This window comes from Manacus candei, unplaced genomic scaffold (assembly GCF_025592945.1).
Source record: "Manacus candei isolate 608988 ecotype Guabito, Panama unplaced genomic scaffold, ASM2559294v1 h1tg000026l, whole genome shotgun sequence".
Lineage (NCBI taxonomy): Eukaryota > Metazoa > Chordata > Aves > Passeriformes > Pipridae > Manacus > Manacus candei.
Genome location: NW_026138074.1, coordinates 2,962,105 through 2,978,661, shown reverse-complemented (window position 1 = coordinate 2,978,661; position 16,557 = coordinate 2,962,105). Strand labels below are relative to the sequence as shown.

The 16,557-nt window shown below is 40.0% G+C and overlaps 1 protein-coding gene across 2 annotated transcripts in view; it reads left to right on the top strand.

Moving 5' to 3' along the window:
* Positions 1–16,557, top strand: part of DNAJC13 (DnaJ heat shock protein family (Hsp40) member C13) — a 56,099-nt gene that overhangs the window by 37,984 nt on the left and 1,558 nt on the right. For both annotated transcript variants that reach the window (XM_051789086.1, XM_051789084.1), the window contains exons 37-55: positions 491–675; positions 2,136–2,210; positions 2,412–2,531; positions 3,436–3,615; positions 4,373–4,540; positions 5,159–5,272; positions 5,610–5,726; positions 6,264–6,441; positions 7,504–7,595; positions 7,981–8,080; positions 8,534–8,608; positions 8,728–8,840; positions 9,266–9,435; positions 9,774–9,816; positions 10,712–10,885; positions 11,917–12,096; positions 12,332–12,472; positions 12,983–13,126; positions 13,938–14,037. In XM_051789086.1, the coding sequence (XP_051645046.1) occupies positions 491–675; positions 2,136–2,210; positions 2,412–2,531; positions 3,436–3,615; positions 4,373–4,540; positions 5,159–5,272; positions 5,610–5,726; positions 6,264–6,441; positions 7,504–7,595; positions 7,981–8,080; positions 8,534–8,608; positions 8,728–8,840; positions 9,266–9,435; positions 9,774–9,816; positions 10,712–10,885; positions 11,917–12,096; positions 12,332–12,472; positions 12,983–13,126; positions 13,938–14,037 (2,469 nt within the window). The remainder of the gene's footprint in view (positions 1–490; positions 676–2,135; positions 2,211–2,411; positions 2,532–3,435; positions 3,616–4,372; positions 4,541–5,158; positions 5,273–5,609; positions 5,727–6,263; positions 6,442–7,503; positions 7,596–7,980; positions 8,081–8,533; positions 8,609–8,727; positions 8,841–9,265; positions 9,436–9,773; positions 9,817–10,711; positions 10,886–11,916; positions 12,097–12,331; positions 12,473–12,982; positions 13,127–13,937; positions 14,038–16,557) is intronic.

Here is a 16,557-nt window from a genome sequence, read left to right as displayed (position 1 = left end):
AGTTGGATCCGTATGCAAAATCAAATTGTTCTTTAGCATGACTGAAACCCAAAGCAATGAAAAATATAATTATTTAAAATATATGATTGTTGTGCCAAACTGGGTAAGGTCCTTATAGGGTTATTGTTAGTCAATCCTGGCCTAAGACAGACAGACAAAGCTATACTTCTGTTTCTCTGGAGACAGACAAGTGTCATTGGGAAGGCTCTTGAGTTTGGGGGCTTAATGAACTGAAGGCTCCATTTAAGTCTTTTTGGTCTTAAATGAGTTCTTTCTATGAAGCTCTGTCAGCTTCTAGCATGAACAGTTTTATGTGACAAGGAGTCAGGTTGTGTGAGCTGCTCAGTGTTGCTCCAGTTTTCCCAGATGTTGGCTTTTTTTCATTCCTAGTCCTTACATATCTGATATGTCTTCAACTGATAATTTTGTGGTGGTTTAAATTGCTTAGGCTGTGCCTACATGGAAGCTTTGACTTTTTTTTGTCTTTCAGATTTGAAACCTTACAAGTATGCAGGCTATCCTATGCTGATAAAAACTATTACCATTGAAACATCAGATGACCTTTTATTTTCCAAAGAATCTCCTCTGTTGCCTGCTGCTACAGAACTTGCTTACCATACTGTCAGTTGTTCAGCATTAAATGCAGAAGAACTGAGGAGAGAAAATGGAATTGAGGTAAATGCAAAGAAACGTGTTGAAATGCTTTTTTTTTCTCTTTAGTTTAACTTTTCCACGGCTAAAAATCCTAGATCCTCAATGCATAGGACATCAGGTGCAATTGAGAATCACTTCTGGTCTTGAGACCTTTGTCCATTCTTATTATCTCTATTCTGGATCCAATAGGAGAAGCATCTAGCAGAATATACCCCTTTCTGAACCTGGGCTTGTCTGTTGAACTGTGAATAAGCAAGCTACATATGATGTTTCTCTACGCCTTTACAAAACACTACTGAGAGCTGCTGCATTCTGTATGTGAAAGAACTGATAAATGTGAGCAAGTCACTCAAGCAGAAGGGCTTTTCATTGCACATATTACAGTATTAGAACCATTTAGGTTGGAAAAGACCTTTAAGATAATTGAGTCCAACTGTTAGTCCCAACACTGCCAGGTCCCACTAAATCATGTTGCTAAGTGCCATGTCTACGTGTCTATTTAAATACCTTCAGGGATGGTGACTCACTCACTTCCCTGTGCAGCCTGTCCCAATGCTTGACAACCCTTTTGGTGAAGAAATTTTTCCTAATAGCTAAGCTAAACCTCCCCTGGTGCAACTGGAGGCCATTTCCTCTTGTCCTATCTCTTGTTACTTGGGAAAGAGACAAGCCCCTACCCCTTGCTACAACCTTCTTTCAGGTACTTGTAGAGAGTGATAAGGTCCCCCTGAACCTCGTTTTCTTCAAGCTAAACAAACCCAACTCCTCTTTATCAGACTTGTGCTGCAGACCCTTCACCGGCTTCGTTGCCCTTCTCTGGGCGTGCTTCAATGCCCTTCTTCTGTGAGGAGCCCAGAACTGGACACAATACTTGAGGTGCAGCATCACCAGTGCCAAGTACAGGGTGGTAATCACTTCTAGTCCTGCTGCCAACTCTGTTTTTTGATACAGGCCAGGATGCCATTGGCCTTCTTGGCCACTGGGGCACACTGCTGGCTCACATTCAGCCAGCTGTTGACCAGCACCCCCAGGTCCTTTTCTACCAGGCTGCTTTTCAGCCAGTCTTCCCCAAGGCTGTAGCATTGAATGGGGTGATGGTGACCCAAGTGCAGGACCTGGTACTTGGCCTCGTTGAACTGCATACTCTTGGCCTTGACCCATTGATCCAGCCTGTCCAGATCCCTCTGTAGAGGCTTTTTACCCTCCAGCAGACCAACAGTCCCACACAACTTAGTATCATCTGCAAACTGACTGAGGTATTACCTCACATGTGAGAAGGCTGTCAGCTCTAAAGCACCAGAGGTTAATACCAGCACTTGCAAGGAATTTTACCCCTACAAACCATTTGAGCAAGCAGCAGATTTTTGTCAAATGTTTCCCTTCAGCCATTAAAAATGAGTTTACTAACTAATGTTTTACTTCTGCCAGCTTTTATCTCCTTTTTTTTGTGACTCAACTTATGCATCATCCAATCCTCACAGGTATTGCAAGAAGCATTTAATCGTTGTGTAGCAGTCTTGACACGGTCTAGTAAACCAGATGATATGTCTGTACAGGTAAGTTGCAGCAGTTGTAAATGATTATATAGTCTTCTGAGAAGCTGATACATTATAGTATATGTATAAAATGATAATAAATATAAGTGTGTATATATATACATAATATAAAATATTGATATAGTAGTATATATATTGACAATAGGATTGTAAACTTGCATTTTCCTCTACTTGTAACCAATAAAATGCTGCTTTTTGTAGGTATGTGGATACATTAGTAAGTGTTACAGTGTAGCAGCTCAGTTTGAGGACTGCAGAGAGAAGATTACAGAAATGCCTAACATAATTAAGGACCTCTGTAGACTACTGTATTATGGCAAGGTAAGCGCTCCTTTCTTTTGCCTAAATGGGTGTTGAACTGTCAAATGTTTAGGGGAATATTCTACTTTTAAAGGAGATAAGACAATCATAGAATGGCCTGAGTTCTAAGGGACCTTAAAGATCATGTAATTCCACCCCCGCTGCCATGTTCAGGGACACTTTTCACTAGACTAGGTTGTTCAGAGCTCTATCCAGCCTGGCCTTGAACAGGGATGGGGCATCTCAGGCTTCTCAGGGAAACCTGTCCCAGTGCCTCACCACCCTCACAGTAAAGAATTTCTTCCTAGTATCTGATGTAAACCTATTCTTCTTCAGTTTGAATCCATTCCCCCTTGTCCTGTCACTACATGCCCTTGTAAATAGTCTCTCCATCTTTCTTCATAGGCTCTGTTCAGGTACTGGGAGGCTGCAAAGCCCCAGAACCTTCTCCTTTCCAGGCCGAACAAACCCAGTTCTCTCAGCCTTTCCTCGTAGTTGCACTGACCAATCAACCCTTCTGAAAGATCCCAGCCAATCATGAGGAGATACAGAACTCCACTGCCTTGTTCTCAGCGCTTGCATTGGAATCTATTTAGTGGGCTTAAAATGCAATCACTGTAAAGATTCAGCCTTTTAACTGACACATCTAGCTGCTTGGTTTACTGTGCTAAATCAGGAGATAATGCTCATTTCTAATAATGTGAAATAACTATTTGAGTACTCCTCCCTTTGAAAGATGCTGACTAATTAGCCATGTTGGTGGTTACCAGACACTGCAGATGTTACCTGTACTTCAGTTTTCTTCTCTCTGCTGCCTGGATAGTACTCTAGGATCAGCTAGTTTTGGCTTTAAATCTTTGGCAAGGGAACCAGTTGGCACTCTTTGGTTACAAGTACTAAGGCAAACTTCTTTTTTCTCCCTCAGACCATACCACGAGTAGCTGCTTTAGGAGTAGAGTGCGTTAGCTCTTTTGCCTTAGATTACTGGCTACAAACACACTTATTTCAAGCTGGTGTTCTCTGGTACTTACTGGGTTACCTCTTCAACTATGACTATACACTGGAAGAGAGTGGGATTCAGAAAAGTGAAGATTCAAACCACCAGGTAATGTTCCCAAGATGCATGCTATCAGACACCAATGGTTGTTGCTTGCCAACTCTTACAAATAGACTTAAGTGTATTCAAATACTTATTAGGATCATTGAATTGCATGAACAGCAATGGTAACAAAGCAGTTTGGGAAAGGGATCTTTGTGTAGCGGTGTAAATACTTCTTGGGTGTTGTTTTTTGGGGGTTTGGGGTTTTTTTTAAAGAGTTCAAATATTAAAGCTGCCAAAGCCTGCGGTTTCTAATGGACTTAGTGCAAAAGATTTTTTACCAATAGCTAACAGTAGAAATGTACATTTTTGTTATCAGTCTTTTGAGGCTCAGCTGAAAGGGTTGTCTAGTGGTACTGAGAACTTATGGAAAATATCTGCTTTTTCCTCAAATGGTGACCCTCTCAGTATGACATTTCTTCCTCAGTTACTGGATGAGATGAACTTTGAACACTATTGTAGCTATAAAGTCTTGTATCACTCTCATAAAAGATTTGTTATGCTGATATTCGACTGTGTGAGCAGGAATTGTTGTCTGGTCAGAAACCAATACATTAAATAGCTTCTGTAGCTTTCAGCTCATCTTCCTGCCCCAGGTTTTCCTGCTTATCAGTGCTTATGTCTTACTGCACTTATTAAGCCAAGATAAATAGAGAATATCAGTGCTGTTCATTCTGGTGCAAAAGTGTTGAACAACCCTTTTGGTTATTCTGATAATTCTTCAGTAAGCTCTAGGTTTTCTCTAACTGTCTGTCTTTTTCAGGAGGTAGCAAATAGCCTTGCTAAGCTCAGTCTCCTGGCCTTGAGTCGCCTTGGAGGGTATCTTTCTGATGATCAAGCTACCCCTGAAAACCCAACAATCAGGAAAAGCTTGGCTGGAATGTTGACACCCTATATTGCCAGAAAACTCGCTGTGGTCAGTCCTACTGAGGTAAATGTCTGTTGGCCAAAACTTTCTCTAGTGATTTATGGAAGGAGTACCTGGTTCCTTCTAAAACACTGAACTCTCTTAGACCAACTGGATACTGAGAACAGCAGTGTGATTTTTCTTTGCAGTTGGAGTAACTGCAGGGAAAAGAAACTGCTTTGACCTCGAACACTATAGACAGGAGCAGTGCTCTATAGAATAGTATTTGCAAAACAAATATAGGGACAAAGAAGTTGAGTTAATTGTTGAAGGCTTAGATGATGGAGAGTAAAGGCTAAACTTATCTCTTTAAAGTGGTACCAAGGAAGTCATCTATAAAGAGATACTGCAGATAGTTGCTGTTCACTACCAAAAATAGATGGAGAATCTGAAGTAAATGTGGCTCAAAGCACAATAAAAAAACCCTGTAATATAGATTGTACTAGACCGAATAACTTGTACATACTGTTTTTCTAGTATGCTTTTCCAGTATGGGAAACTTCACACTTTCAATTTGGTTTTGTAATTGGTCTCATTGCTAATGAGATTGGATTAACTAACATTGTGAAACATGCTGATTACTATGCATAACGATCGAAAACTGTTGTAAATGTTGCATCATGTAAATTCCTTATTTCTTAGACTCTGAAGATGCTTAACAGTAACACAGAGAACCCCTACTTGATCTGGAACAATGGGACAAGAGCTGAACTACTTGAGTTTTTGGAATCTCAACAAGAAAGCATGATTAAGAGAGTAAGATACTTCTTACTTTAAATCCTGCTACTGTTTTTTTTTAAACTGTTTTGTGTTTTGGTACATCCCCCTGTGATGCAGCGTTATAGTTTATACAAATTTCTATTGTTGACTACTCCTAAGTCACTTTCTTCATTCAGTAGTTTTTAAAAGAAAACAAAAAACCCTAAGAGTTTGCTTGTTTATTTCTTGTTATGTTTCAATCTGAGCTTCTGACTTTTGCTGAAGCATTAAGTTTTCTGCTCAAGTATTGCCTATTTCATTATCAGTTTATAGCTTTACACTTTCTACAAGATGATTTTCTGTCTGAGCTTTTGCTGCTTATCTCTGCTTAAAGGGTGATTGTGACAAGAGCTATGGATCTGACTTTGTCTTCAGTGACCATGCAAAGGAACTTATTGTGGGAGAGATTTTTGTTAGAGTCTACAATGAGGTCCCTACCTTCCAACTAGAGGTGAGATGTAGCTAAAACCTTCCTGTTGAAACTAGTGTTTGGAATGCTGCTAATTGCTGTTTATCTGCCAGTACAGAATGGAGAAAATACAAAATCTGATGGAAATTTTCTTCAAGACCAGTATGTTATGAGACATGCCTTTACTGGAGCAGAAGAAATTTAAAGAACTAGTCTGCACTAAGATGTGCTGCTTCAGATGTCTTAATGACTTTTCTCTACAAGCTTGTTCTGCAGACACTTGAGTTGCTTCAGTAGTTCTAGGCAATGGTGATTCTGCCTAGTGGCTTTGCAGTCCATCTGTATCTATGGGCAAACATATATCTGTTGAAGTAGTGGCAGCATCTTAAGGGTATGTTTAGATAGAAATAGGATTAATGTCTTCCAGATGTTGTAGTGATTAAAGAGAAGTGTTTTCTGTCTGCCTGTCTAGAGAAAGGGAATATGTGAATTGTAGGACAAGTTATTTGGATACATTTTCTTCTACTGGGAATACTGTTGCATCACAGAGCTAAAAATGCTCTTATCTCTACTTTAAAGCTTCCTAAAGCATTTGCTGCGAGCCTTTTGGATTACGTAGGCTCACAAGCACAGTACCTTCATACGCTAATGGCAATAACACAGACTGGGAAAGTGGAGTCCAATCAACATGGAGATCGGTTACGGAGAGTTGAAATGGCCCTGGAGGCTCTGAGAAACGTGATAAAACACAACCCAGGTAGGCTTAAAATGGAACTTACTTCATATACCCTTTTGTGGACAACCTTAAAAGTTGTGGACCTCTGTAGTCTTTATCTTCCGCTGAGAAGGAAGCTTGTTTTGCTGGTTAACAGACTTTTAACACTGTTGATAAGCCATAAAGGCTTGCTTATTTTTTCCTCACCTGGAGAACGTAATCAGTAGATGTGTTTAAGTTTTGTGTGAAATTCAAGCCTTATCTATTTTCATCTCTGAATCACTAGGTTTTCACTCTAATTTGAGCCTGCTGTTGCCAGGAACACTTAAGCCTCCTGGATGGAACTTCCTGTAATCCTTCGAAGAATCTTTAACTGATTTTTTTTTTTTTTAAACTTCCTTGCATCAAAAAGAACTTCTTTGAACAGAGTACTGCATGTTAGTAAACACCTAAATGTCATTAGTGTTGAGGCCTTACTAAAGCAGGAGGAGAAAATGCTTTTGAGAGTGGGCAGCTAATATCAGCAAAAGTTTATGAGCACATACCAACATACGGACTGGAAAAGCCTAAAACAAATGATTAGGACACTCTCCAGTTCTAAAAGGAAATCATGCTACTATTGTAGCTCCTAATAATAGGTGGTTAAATTGTTCTCAGACTGGATATTCTGTGTTTACAGTTATAACCCTGAAGGCAGCTGTTACTGCTGCATATAGCAACCCTGCTCTGAGCTGGGACATTCTGAAAGGGCAAGTGAATTTGAAGACAAGTACTGATGATCAAGGATAAATAAAATGATGCAATTTATTACTTGCATTCTTACAAGAACTAGCTCAGTTACTTACTTCAGAGGGAGGAAGTATCCTCTGCTTTTGGAATATCGTTGATCTGAGACTTTGTGGAAGGTAGATTAATAGAGAGGAGTTTAAAATTTTCTAACTCTTTAGCAGATGCTGTCCTGTACGAGCTGTTACAACTATTGTGGCAGACTGTATAAAGCCATGTAGTCTTTAACACCTCTCTGTAGACCAAAATATGGGCTTGGGATGGCCTTCAGTGAGTGCTTTGGCTAACATGAAGAGTAACTTATCTTGTATCTTACAGGTTCTGAATGTGAATGCATAGGTCACTTTAAGTTGATATTCTCCCTTCTGCGTGTTCATGGAGCTGGCCTGGTGCAGCAGTTGGCTCTGGAGGTAAAAACTAAACCAACCAACCAGCAAAAATCAAATAAAACAACAACAAAACCAAAAGTACCCTAAACCACTAAACCTGTCTAGATGTTCTACACAATAACCATAAACAAACCTGATGGTGTAACTGTTAAAGTAGCATCTAAACAATATCAAGATTGGAGTTCTAAGGTGTCAGTTACTCCTCGGAGAAACAGGTGATAGCTTCTTGCCTGAGTCTTTGCTCCCTTTTTCCCTGAGGAGACAAGACAATTTGGTGGCAGGAATAAATGTTGTAAATATCAACTCTATTTGCCAGTGAAGTGACTGACTTCACCACACACTGCATTTTCTGGACAGTGTCTTAAAAGCTGGATTATAATCAAGTGTTGTTTCTGATCTTTTACAGGTAGTGAACATAGTAACAAGTAACCAAGAATGTGTTAACAACATTGCTGAGTCAATGGTTCTCTCTAACCTACTGGCACTCCTGCATTCCTTACCTTCAAGTATGTATTATATGATTCTTAAGTCTTGCAAGGTAAAGGGTTTCCAACTCAGAAATTAATTAGAATGCAGCTGGTTGAACTTACCACTTGGGTTTTAGGTTAAAACCCTAATCCTCTTTCAGGGAGGATGATTTAAAAAAATGTTCTGCGTAACTGATTTCTTGTCTTAAATGCGTGAGCTGAAACATCAGGTATTCTGATTGGGTTTGAATTGTGTAGTGTTCCACTGACTAATTATTTTAGGGAATTTAGGTAGTAAACATCTACTTATGAAGCTATGCTGTACTGGAATGTATGATTGATTTTTGACATTCCTTAACTAATTGGGTTTAGCCAGAGTAAGCTTGCAATTGTCATAAGCTTTGTTGTTTTGATACAGCTTTCTGTTAAGATCAGTTATGTTCATCTTTTATTAGTTCATAATCTGTATGACACAAAGTTTTATTTTGACAGGTCGGCAGCTTGTCCTTGAAACTTTGTATGCTTTGACATCTAGCACAAAAATAATTAAAGAGGCCATGGCAAAAGGTACAGTACTACACTGAAAGCAAATGTTTCTGCAGCACTGGATGTAAAGTAGATACTCTTTCTTCCTACTACTTGTGAGTAGAAAAAAATTTGAATGTTTTTCTAACTCTTTGTTACAGGTGCTTTAATCTATTTACTAGATATGTTTTGCAACTCCACACATCCGCAGGTCCGAGCTCAGACAGCAGAGCTCTTTGCCAAAATGACTGCAGATAAGCTGGTGGGTCCAAAGGTAAGGATAGTAACAGCTCATGTTGGAACTCCCTTTAAAGACAAGCAAAAAACCACTCTGTCTAAAATGTTCATGTATAGAACAGTCTGGCTTTTTCAAATAGTTAACCCTTAATCTGTGAGCAGACTTCTAGACGTTGTATTTTCTCTAACTGCTATAAGCAGTTTGGTTTCTATTTGTATTGACTTCAGCATTAGAGACCTAGATTTCAGACCTGTCATTGGTTATTGCTATTTGAAATGATGGCACTATTTTATTTTGTAGTGTTCTGTTGTAGCAGTTGGCAATTATAGTACTACAGATAATTGGACTTCCTGGAGTTCTCTGTGTTTCTGTCATTTAGTTTGTCCTGTCATTTAGTTTGTCTTATGATATACTAAATGTCATATGATATACTAAATGTCAATTCTGTTTATCCTTTCTAGGTTAGAATTACACTAATGAAATTTTTACCTGGAGTTTTCATGGATGCCATGAGAGACAACCCTGAAGCTGCTGTTCATATCTTTGAGGGAACTCATGAAAATCCAGAATTAATTTGGAATGACAGCTCCAGGGAGAGAGTATCAACAACAGTTCGAGAAATGATGCTTGAGTATGTGAAGACCTACTGACACAGTATATCCTTAACTGAAACATTCTTAGTGGCAATAAACCAGAGTTGCTGTAGAACTGTCAGACAAAACTCTGCTTCAGTGAAAAGAAACTTGTTCACTGTTTGTGTATTGTACCTGTAACTCAGTGATGCAAGAGCAGTCTGTGCATAATCCAGGTATTTGCTCACTGCTGTAAGAATTGGAGGGGCTTGCAATGGGAAGAAAATGGGGGTTAGAAGCTGGGATGGCTTCACAATGATGGAGGGAGACTGAGGTGTCAAGTAGGGAAGACAACTGCTTCTTTTACTGCTTGTTAAAACTTACTTTCTCTTTAAAGGCACTTTAAACTTCAGAGGGACAACCCTGACACCAACTGGAAGGTAAAAGTATACTGTTTCTGCTTTGAGTCCGTCCAGGGAGACTATAAGCCAGCTGATAATAGATGCATGGCAGGCTCTCCTGTTTAAGTACCAACAGGAATTCACTGCTGAGCTATGAACGTAACTGTTGGTAACTGAAAACATAGCTGGTTTGATGTTTTCATTACTAGTTGTACCTTGAAATTAGACACTTACTGGCAAAACCACTGCCAACATACTCTGAATTTTCAGATCATTCAAATCATTCTAAAATGCATCAAAAGTCAGCAACAAAGAATACCGGTTTGCTGGAAAAAGTCCTGTCACTACACAGCTGTAGAAAACTTGCCCTTGGTAAATGTTCATAACTTTAAGTCACCAAGTCTCAAAATATACTGTGCTTGCATCGGGTCAATAAGTGAGGTGTTTCAGTTTGTAGTATTTCCCAATAACTGTGAAAGGCCAGACATGACTTCCTCCCAACAGTGCTCTAGTTCAACATTAAACCAATTTTTAAACATATGCAGGGTAGCTATTTTGATCCAGGTGAGAACTGGAAACTTCCCTAGGGTGATGGTGAGAAACCTCCCCCTGAAGTGGGCAAGAAAGGAAGGAAAGGGCTGTTGTATCATCAGCCTTGCTGTTGGCACTTCTCTTGAACTAGGGTTTACCACTGATGCAATTGTAGGTTCAGTTACATTTTTTGAAAGAAAAGTTCACTGTAGTAGTACTGCCTGAACTGTTCCTTCTAATGTCATTTCTTACCTCATGTTCCTTCAAAATGAAGTGTTTATTGGTCTTGCCCAGCTCTGTTTCAGAAAATACAGTTAGTTAGTGACCCTGACCATGTAGAGAAACAGTTGCTACTCTCACAAATACCCTCGCCAATAACTCCTTGTACTTTGCAATTCAACAGCTGCCTGAAGACTTTGCTGTGGTGTATGGTGAGGCAGAAGGTGAACTTTCAGTGGGGGGAGTCTTCCTAAGGATTTTTATTGCCCAGCCGGCCTGGGTTTTACGGAAACCAAGAGAATTTCTCATTGCACTGTTGGAAAAGTTTACTGAACTACTGGAGAAAAATAACCCCCATGTAAGATGATTTTTCTGATTCTACTCTTTGAATTTGTTTAACAGTTTTAATCTACTAGTCTTTTAGTGTCTAACTTAGATTCTCACACTTTCTTCCCAACATGAATGGGTTTTTTCGCCTACTTTCTGATTCTTTATAAAAGCACATTGTTGATATATTGAGGCTACTTTTGAACATGAGTCAGTGCTTTTAAAGTCCCTGAAGCCCCAGAATTAGCTTAAGTTATGTCTTAGAGGCTTATTTTGCACTAGAGATGAGGCTTAACAAATTAAGTATCTTTTAATTATTTCATGACTGGCTGACTTAAGAAAATGGCACTTGTTCTACAATGTCTAAAAGTTTTCAGCTCTTGACACTTCTGTTGTCCTTCTGCAAAACTGACTTCCCACTCTAGTGTAACTTACGTGACCTACAGAAGGCTGCCACCTAACAATTAGTGTAATGGGTAGAGCAAATGTGTTACAGTTTGAATGAGAACAATGTTTAAAATTCAGTTTTTAGTCATATCATTAACTTCTCATTACTCAAACAGCGTTTAGACAGATTTGTGGTGAGGCTTGCAGGGCAGAAATTAACTTGCATGTTGAATAAAACGGAGATCCTTATTGCAAAGATGTGATAGCTGTTTGTAGGGGCATGTGGAATACACCCAGGTGTGGTGAGTCCTGCTGCACAGGCTGCAGATGTTCAGGTGGTCAGCCTGAACATCCATGCTATCATACTTCCACCAGGCAGGTTAGCACATGGATGCATGCAGAGGCTGCAGCCAGACATTGGATTCTCTAGATGCTGGAAATACTGCTTAGGAATTCCCATGTGGTCTGTGTTCATGGAACTAATGAATGTCTGCCACTACTGGAGCTGATAATCATGTTCTTAACTTCTTGTTTTAATAGTTTGAGAGCCAAGTGACATAAAAGCATTAGGGAAAAAATCTACAATGCACAGTAAGTGAGAAATGTTGTTACTATGATGATGATACATAAGGCTTTACTGAGCTATCCTTTGTGTTGATTTTTGATTTTCTGCAGGGGGAAACTTTAGAAACCATTACCACAGCAACTGTGTGCCTGTTCAGTGCCCAGCCTCAGCTAGCTGATCAAGTTCCTCCACTTGGTCATCTTCACAAGATAATCCAGGCTATGAATCACAAGAACAATGCCATTCCCAAAAGTGCCATTCGTGTCATGCACATACTGTCTGACAATGAGGTACTGAATCATTTAAGTGCTTGAGAAAAAGCAAACCTGGAGTTATTTGTATTGTTGAAAAGGCATTATTCTAACTATAAATATTGTGTAACAGATGAGCAGGGACTTATAGCTAATTAATGGGGAATTGATAGATTAAAGACTGAGAAATTCATGGTCTTGGCTGACCATATCTGCAGTAACCATTAATCTTGGCACAAAATAAAGTATTCTGGATGTTTCTGTCTCTCTATAGCTTTGTGTTCGAGCAATGGCATCACTAGAGACCATCAGCCCTCTCATGAATGGAATGAAAAAGAGATCGGATATAGTTGGCGTAGCCTGTGAAACACTGAATCGAATGTTTCAGAAGGAACAAACTGACTTAGTAGCCCAAGTAAGTAGTGCATTCTGAGACTGTAAAAATGTGGTATTTTTACATTTAGATACATCTAAACTGTTCAGAAGAACAGAGGTACTGTTCAATTTAGATAGCATCTGGGAAGCCTCCTAGAACTTAACTAATGTGCTTTTCTTGTTGGAGAAGTCAGTTCTTTATCTAAAATGCAGACCTATTCGAGGATGTTACCTGAGTGTTGAAGCTTAATGCGTAGGGTAGTGTTGACTGGTGTCTGCTGAGAAAGTGTAGTGTAGGAATGCCAGCTAACTCAACTGTGTTTACACCTGGACAGAGCAGAATTGCTGGACAGGATCTTTGCTTTCTCTTGTATTCGTATTCAATACATACTCATGTATTCATACAGCTCAGGAAAAATGGATGAGCCTTGGCTTTAGCATATTAGTGTTAGCTGTTGGCACTTCTCATTCACACTAATGCTAGTAATGTAAACACCTATATGGAACTTCCTAGTCCATGTTAAGACAACTCATTTGGGTATGTTTGCAGGCTTTGAAAGCAGATTTGGTCCCTTATCTTCTGAAGCTGCTTGAAGGTGTTGGTCTTGAGAACCTGGAAAGTCCATCTGCAACAAAAGCTCAGATTGTTAAAGCTCTGAAATCCATGTCTCGCAGCCTGCAGTATGGGGAACAGGTAGGTACTGATAAGTCTTCATCTGGGCTTTGACACTTGAAGATCAAACTCTGAACATCACTTGTTTAATTTTTTGCCTGTCATGTGCATCGTTCAACCTAAAATGTTCACATCCTGTAACTACAAAATCATTACATTTATTTATTTATTATTTATCATTACTTCTATTTATTAGAAGTCATTGGTTCAATGCATGTGAAGAGCACTAACAAGACAAATTCCAAGTACAGAAATGTTCTATAAGCTAGCTGGCTTCTACTGACAACTCTCCAGAACTTGTTATAAATGTAAATTGCTTTTTTGTTTCCCAAATAAATAGACAACTGCAGCAGCTTTATGGGTGTATATTCAAGCTGGTAAAATTGGCCCCAGTAACTGTGCAAGTCCTTGGTGCCTTTCACTTACCCTTGTGTTGAAAGCTTTCTGAAACAGAGGGAAACTGGGGATAGGTCCTTCTTCCAAGTTGTCCCTATCTTGCTACAGTACAGGAGAAGTCCTATTCTGCCTCAGCTGTAGGTGCGTGGCAAGTGGCTGCTTGCACGGTTGCTTTTCATTGTCACTTAACTGGGGAATGAGAGACAAAGTCAAGCTACTAAATGACTTTTTTTGAGCATTATGTGTTCAGCTGCACAGTTAACATGGAAAAGCAAGTCTCCTTGGAAATGTGTGTGAATTCCATATCACAGCCTGAACTACTGCCATGCTCTTTGGTAATCCCTTTGGAATGGTTTGGTTTTAGAAAATGAGTTTATTCGCCTAGAACATGACAAATGTCACTTGCTCACTGTGTTAATCTTTTCAATTACTGTAGGTAAATGAAATTCTGTCTCGTTCTTCTGTGTGGAGTGCCTTCAAGGATCAGAAACACGACTTGTTCATTTCTGATACGCAAACAGCAGGATACCTCACAGGTTAGCAACTTTTTCCTGTTTATGCCGAGTCATACTGAATAGTTATTTAATTGTCAGACTGGACTCTGGAAATACTGTTTATCCCCAGGATCTAGTGCCATCCCATGGTCTGAACATTCAATGCTGTAAAAATACAGTAAGTTTTTAAAACATTCATCAAAAGCCAAACTTCTTGTTGATTGAGAATGTATTTCTCTGGGTAGTCTTTGCTGTACCTACTTCTAAAATATCAGAGCAATGGAATCTGGACACTGGCAAGACTTGAAAGTACTCTGTGGTGATAAAGCAGAGATGTAATTGGAACTAATGAATGTGACAGTAGCTTTCTTGCTTTCTCAGGATCAGTCTTTTTCAGTCCTAGAACACATGGTTTTCCAAGGTTGGAGGGAGGAACAAACTGTCTTCAAAATCAGTTAGACTGCCTGTATTAATTGGCCATGTGAATTACACGGCTTAGTGTTAGGCAGCTAGTAGTAGTATTGGAAAAGTTGGAATGTTAATAGCTTGGAGTTTGAGGCTGTATTCCAGGCAGACTCAGTGCACTGGCAAGATGGCCTCATGCTTGTGTATGTGGAGCTGGTGGCATACACTTGACTGCAGCAGTGGTGCACCCTGGGTGAGTCCCCTGCTGGTGCCACCAAGATCAAAATGGCACCCCAGGGGTGCTACCTCAGTGCCACTGGCAGTGTAGAAGAGCATTTTAGCTGTGTGTGCTGCACACACAAAGGACAGCAACTGATGAGAACCTTGTTGCTGTTAATGGCATGGTGCAGACACAATCCTAAACAGTTAGATCACAGCAGGTTCTTCCTTCACTCCTGTGCAGCACTTGATAGACACAGTATCACAGTCCAAAACTTCCTATCACATATTTTCAGATATAGCAAGTAATGACATTGTAGCAAACTTTATCTAAAGCAACACATGATGTAAACTTCTGACTCCTCAGTAGCCATCCGCTGAACAATCATTCGGTTTTAAGAGCTTTGCCTCCCAGGTGATGTTTTAAGGCCCTTAAAGCCAGTGTGAACACATCCGTGTGCCACATGGAACTTTCTCACCTAACCCACTATAGGAGTCTTGGTAAAGCTTTTGAGCATAACTGAACTAGTGAGGTATAAATCAGATGACCAAAGTTTTTCTTGCAAGATACTAACATGTATTTTAAGAAAATGAAGCAAGAGCCTTTCAGGTCCAGAATTACATGGTCTAGAAGCAGATGCTTAGAGTTTGAGAGTAGGTATATTACAACACTTGATGCATTTTTCCACACAGGAAAGACTCTGTGCTTTAGTTCTGAACAGGAGTTTTCTGTTTATTGTACCATTTAATGCCACTTTGACAAAGAATACCTGAACACCTGATTCAGTTGGTACTGAATTTCCTTGGTATTTCATAAATACCGTAAATACAGAAATATGAAGAAAATGCTGGGTGATTACTGGCCAAGAATTGCCACTATACCAGATGTGGTCAGGCTTGAGACTGGGGACAATATAGCTTTCCAATTGCCTTAAGGCCTGTGCTGCTTTTAAATTGCCTAATGTTTAAGTGCTTGCCAATGTAGAATGAAGATGCTGTACAAATGCAAAGTGTAGATGGAAATCAAACTAAAAGCTTTATTTTTAACCTCTCTTATCTTGTATTCTGCCTTATGTCTTGCTTCAAATTGCTTTGCTATTTGCACTTCCCTTGAAACTTCCCTTGCTTGTTTCTCTTCCCTCAGGTGTCTCTTCTCCTTCCCTTCTAACTGGCAGCAGTCCCCTTCACCTGAGAAGTGGGCTTTAGATCTGCTCTGTCAGGCAGCTTGCTAACTTCTGTGTAGCTCTCTAAAGCAGGTAGATACCATCTCATAGAACGCACACTGCACTTGCTGCATTCCAAGCAACAGATGCATGTCATAGAGCTGTGACAAATGTGTGGTCCCAAAGTGCCAAACACTGATAAACTCGCCTTCTTCGAGCACACAGGAGCACAACACTGATAACTGCAGTGGCTGGTACTTGCTGGTACTACACAGGAACTGAACTTCTGAACTATGTTAGGAATCCTCCATAGTGGAAAAGTTTGAGGCACAAGATAATTATGGGGAATTTTTGCACTAGTAACAGTGGGTGTGGCTTTTGGCAGGTGCCACCGGTGAGCTGGCAAAGAGAGGTCCCCTCCTGAAGGCAGAGCGCTTTTAAATACCAAAGGCACTGCTTGCTTTGCTCTCTTCCTCACAGTAGTAGCGTAGGACAGTTCACAAGGAGACAAACCATGCTCTGATGTTCTGGCTCTGGGGCGTAGTTGAGGAGGAGGGTGGGACAGGAAGGGATAGTAAATTTGTGAGAACTCAGTGAGGATGATTTAAGGGGGGAGAGTACAGGACCCAATAGAATTCACCATGTTGAATGTTGGCAGTGTAGGCTGGAGGTCTAATACCAAGTTGATCACTGTATCGGTGCAGGAACATGCTGTGGATGGGGAGTATTCTACAGTCATTAGTTACTGTTGAAACACCTCTTGCTGCAATGTGAG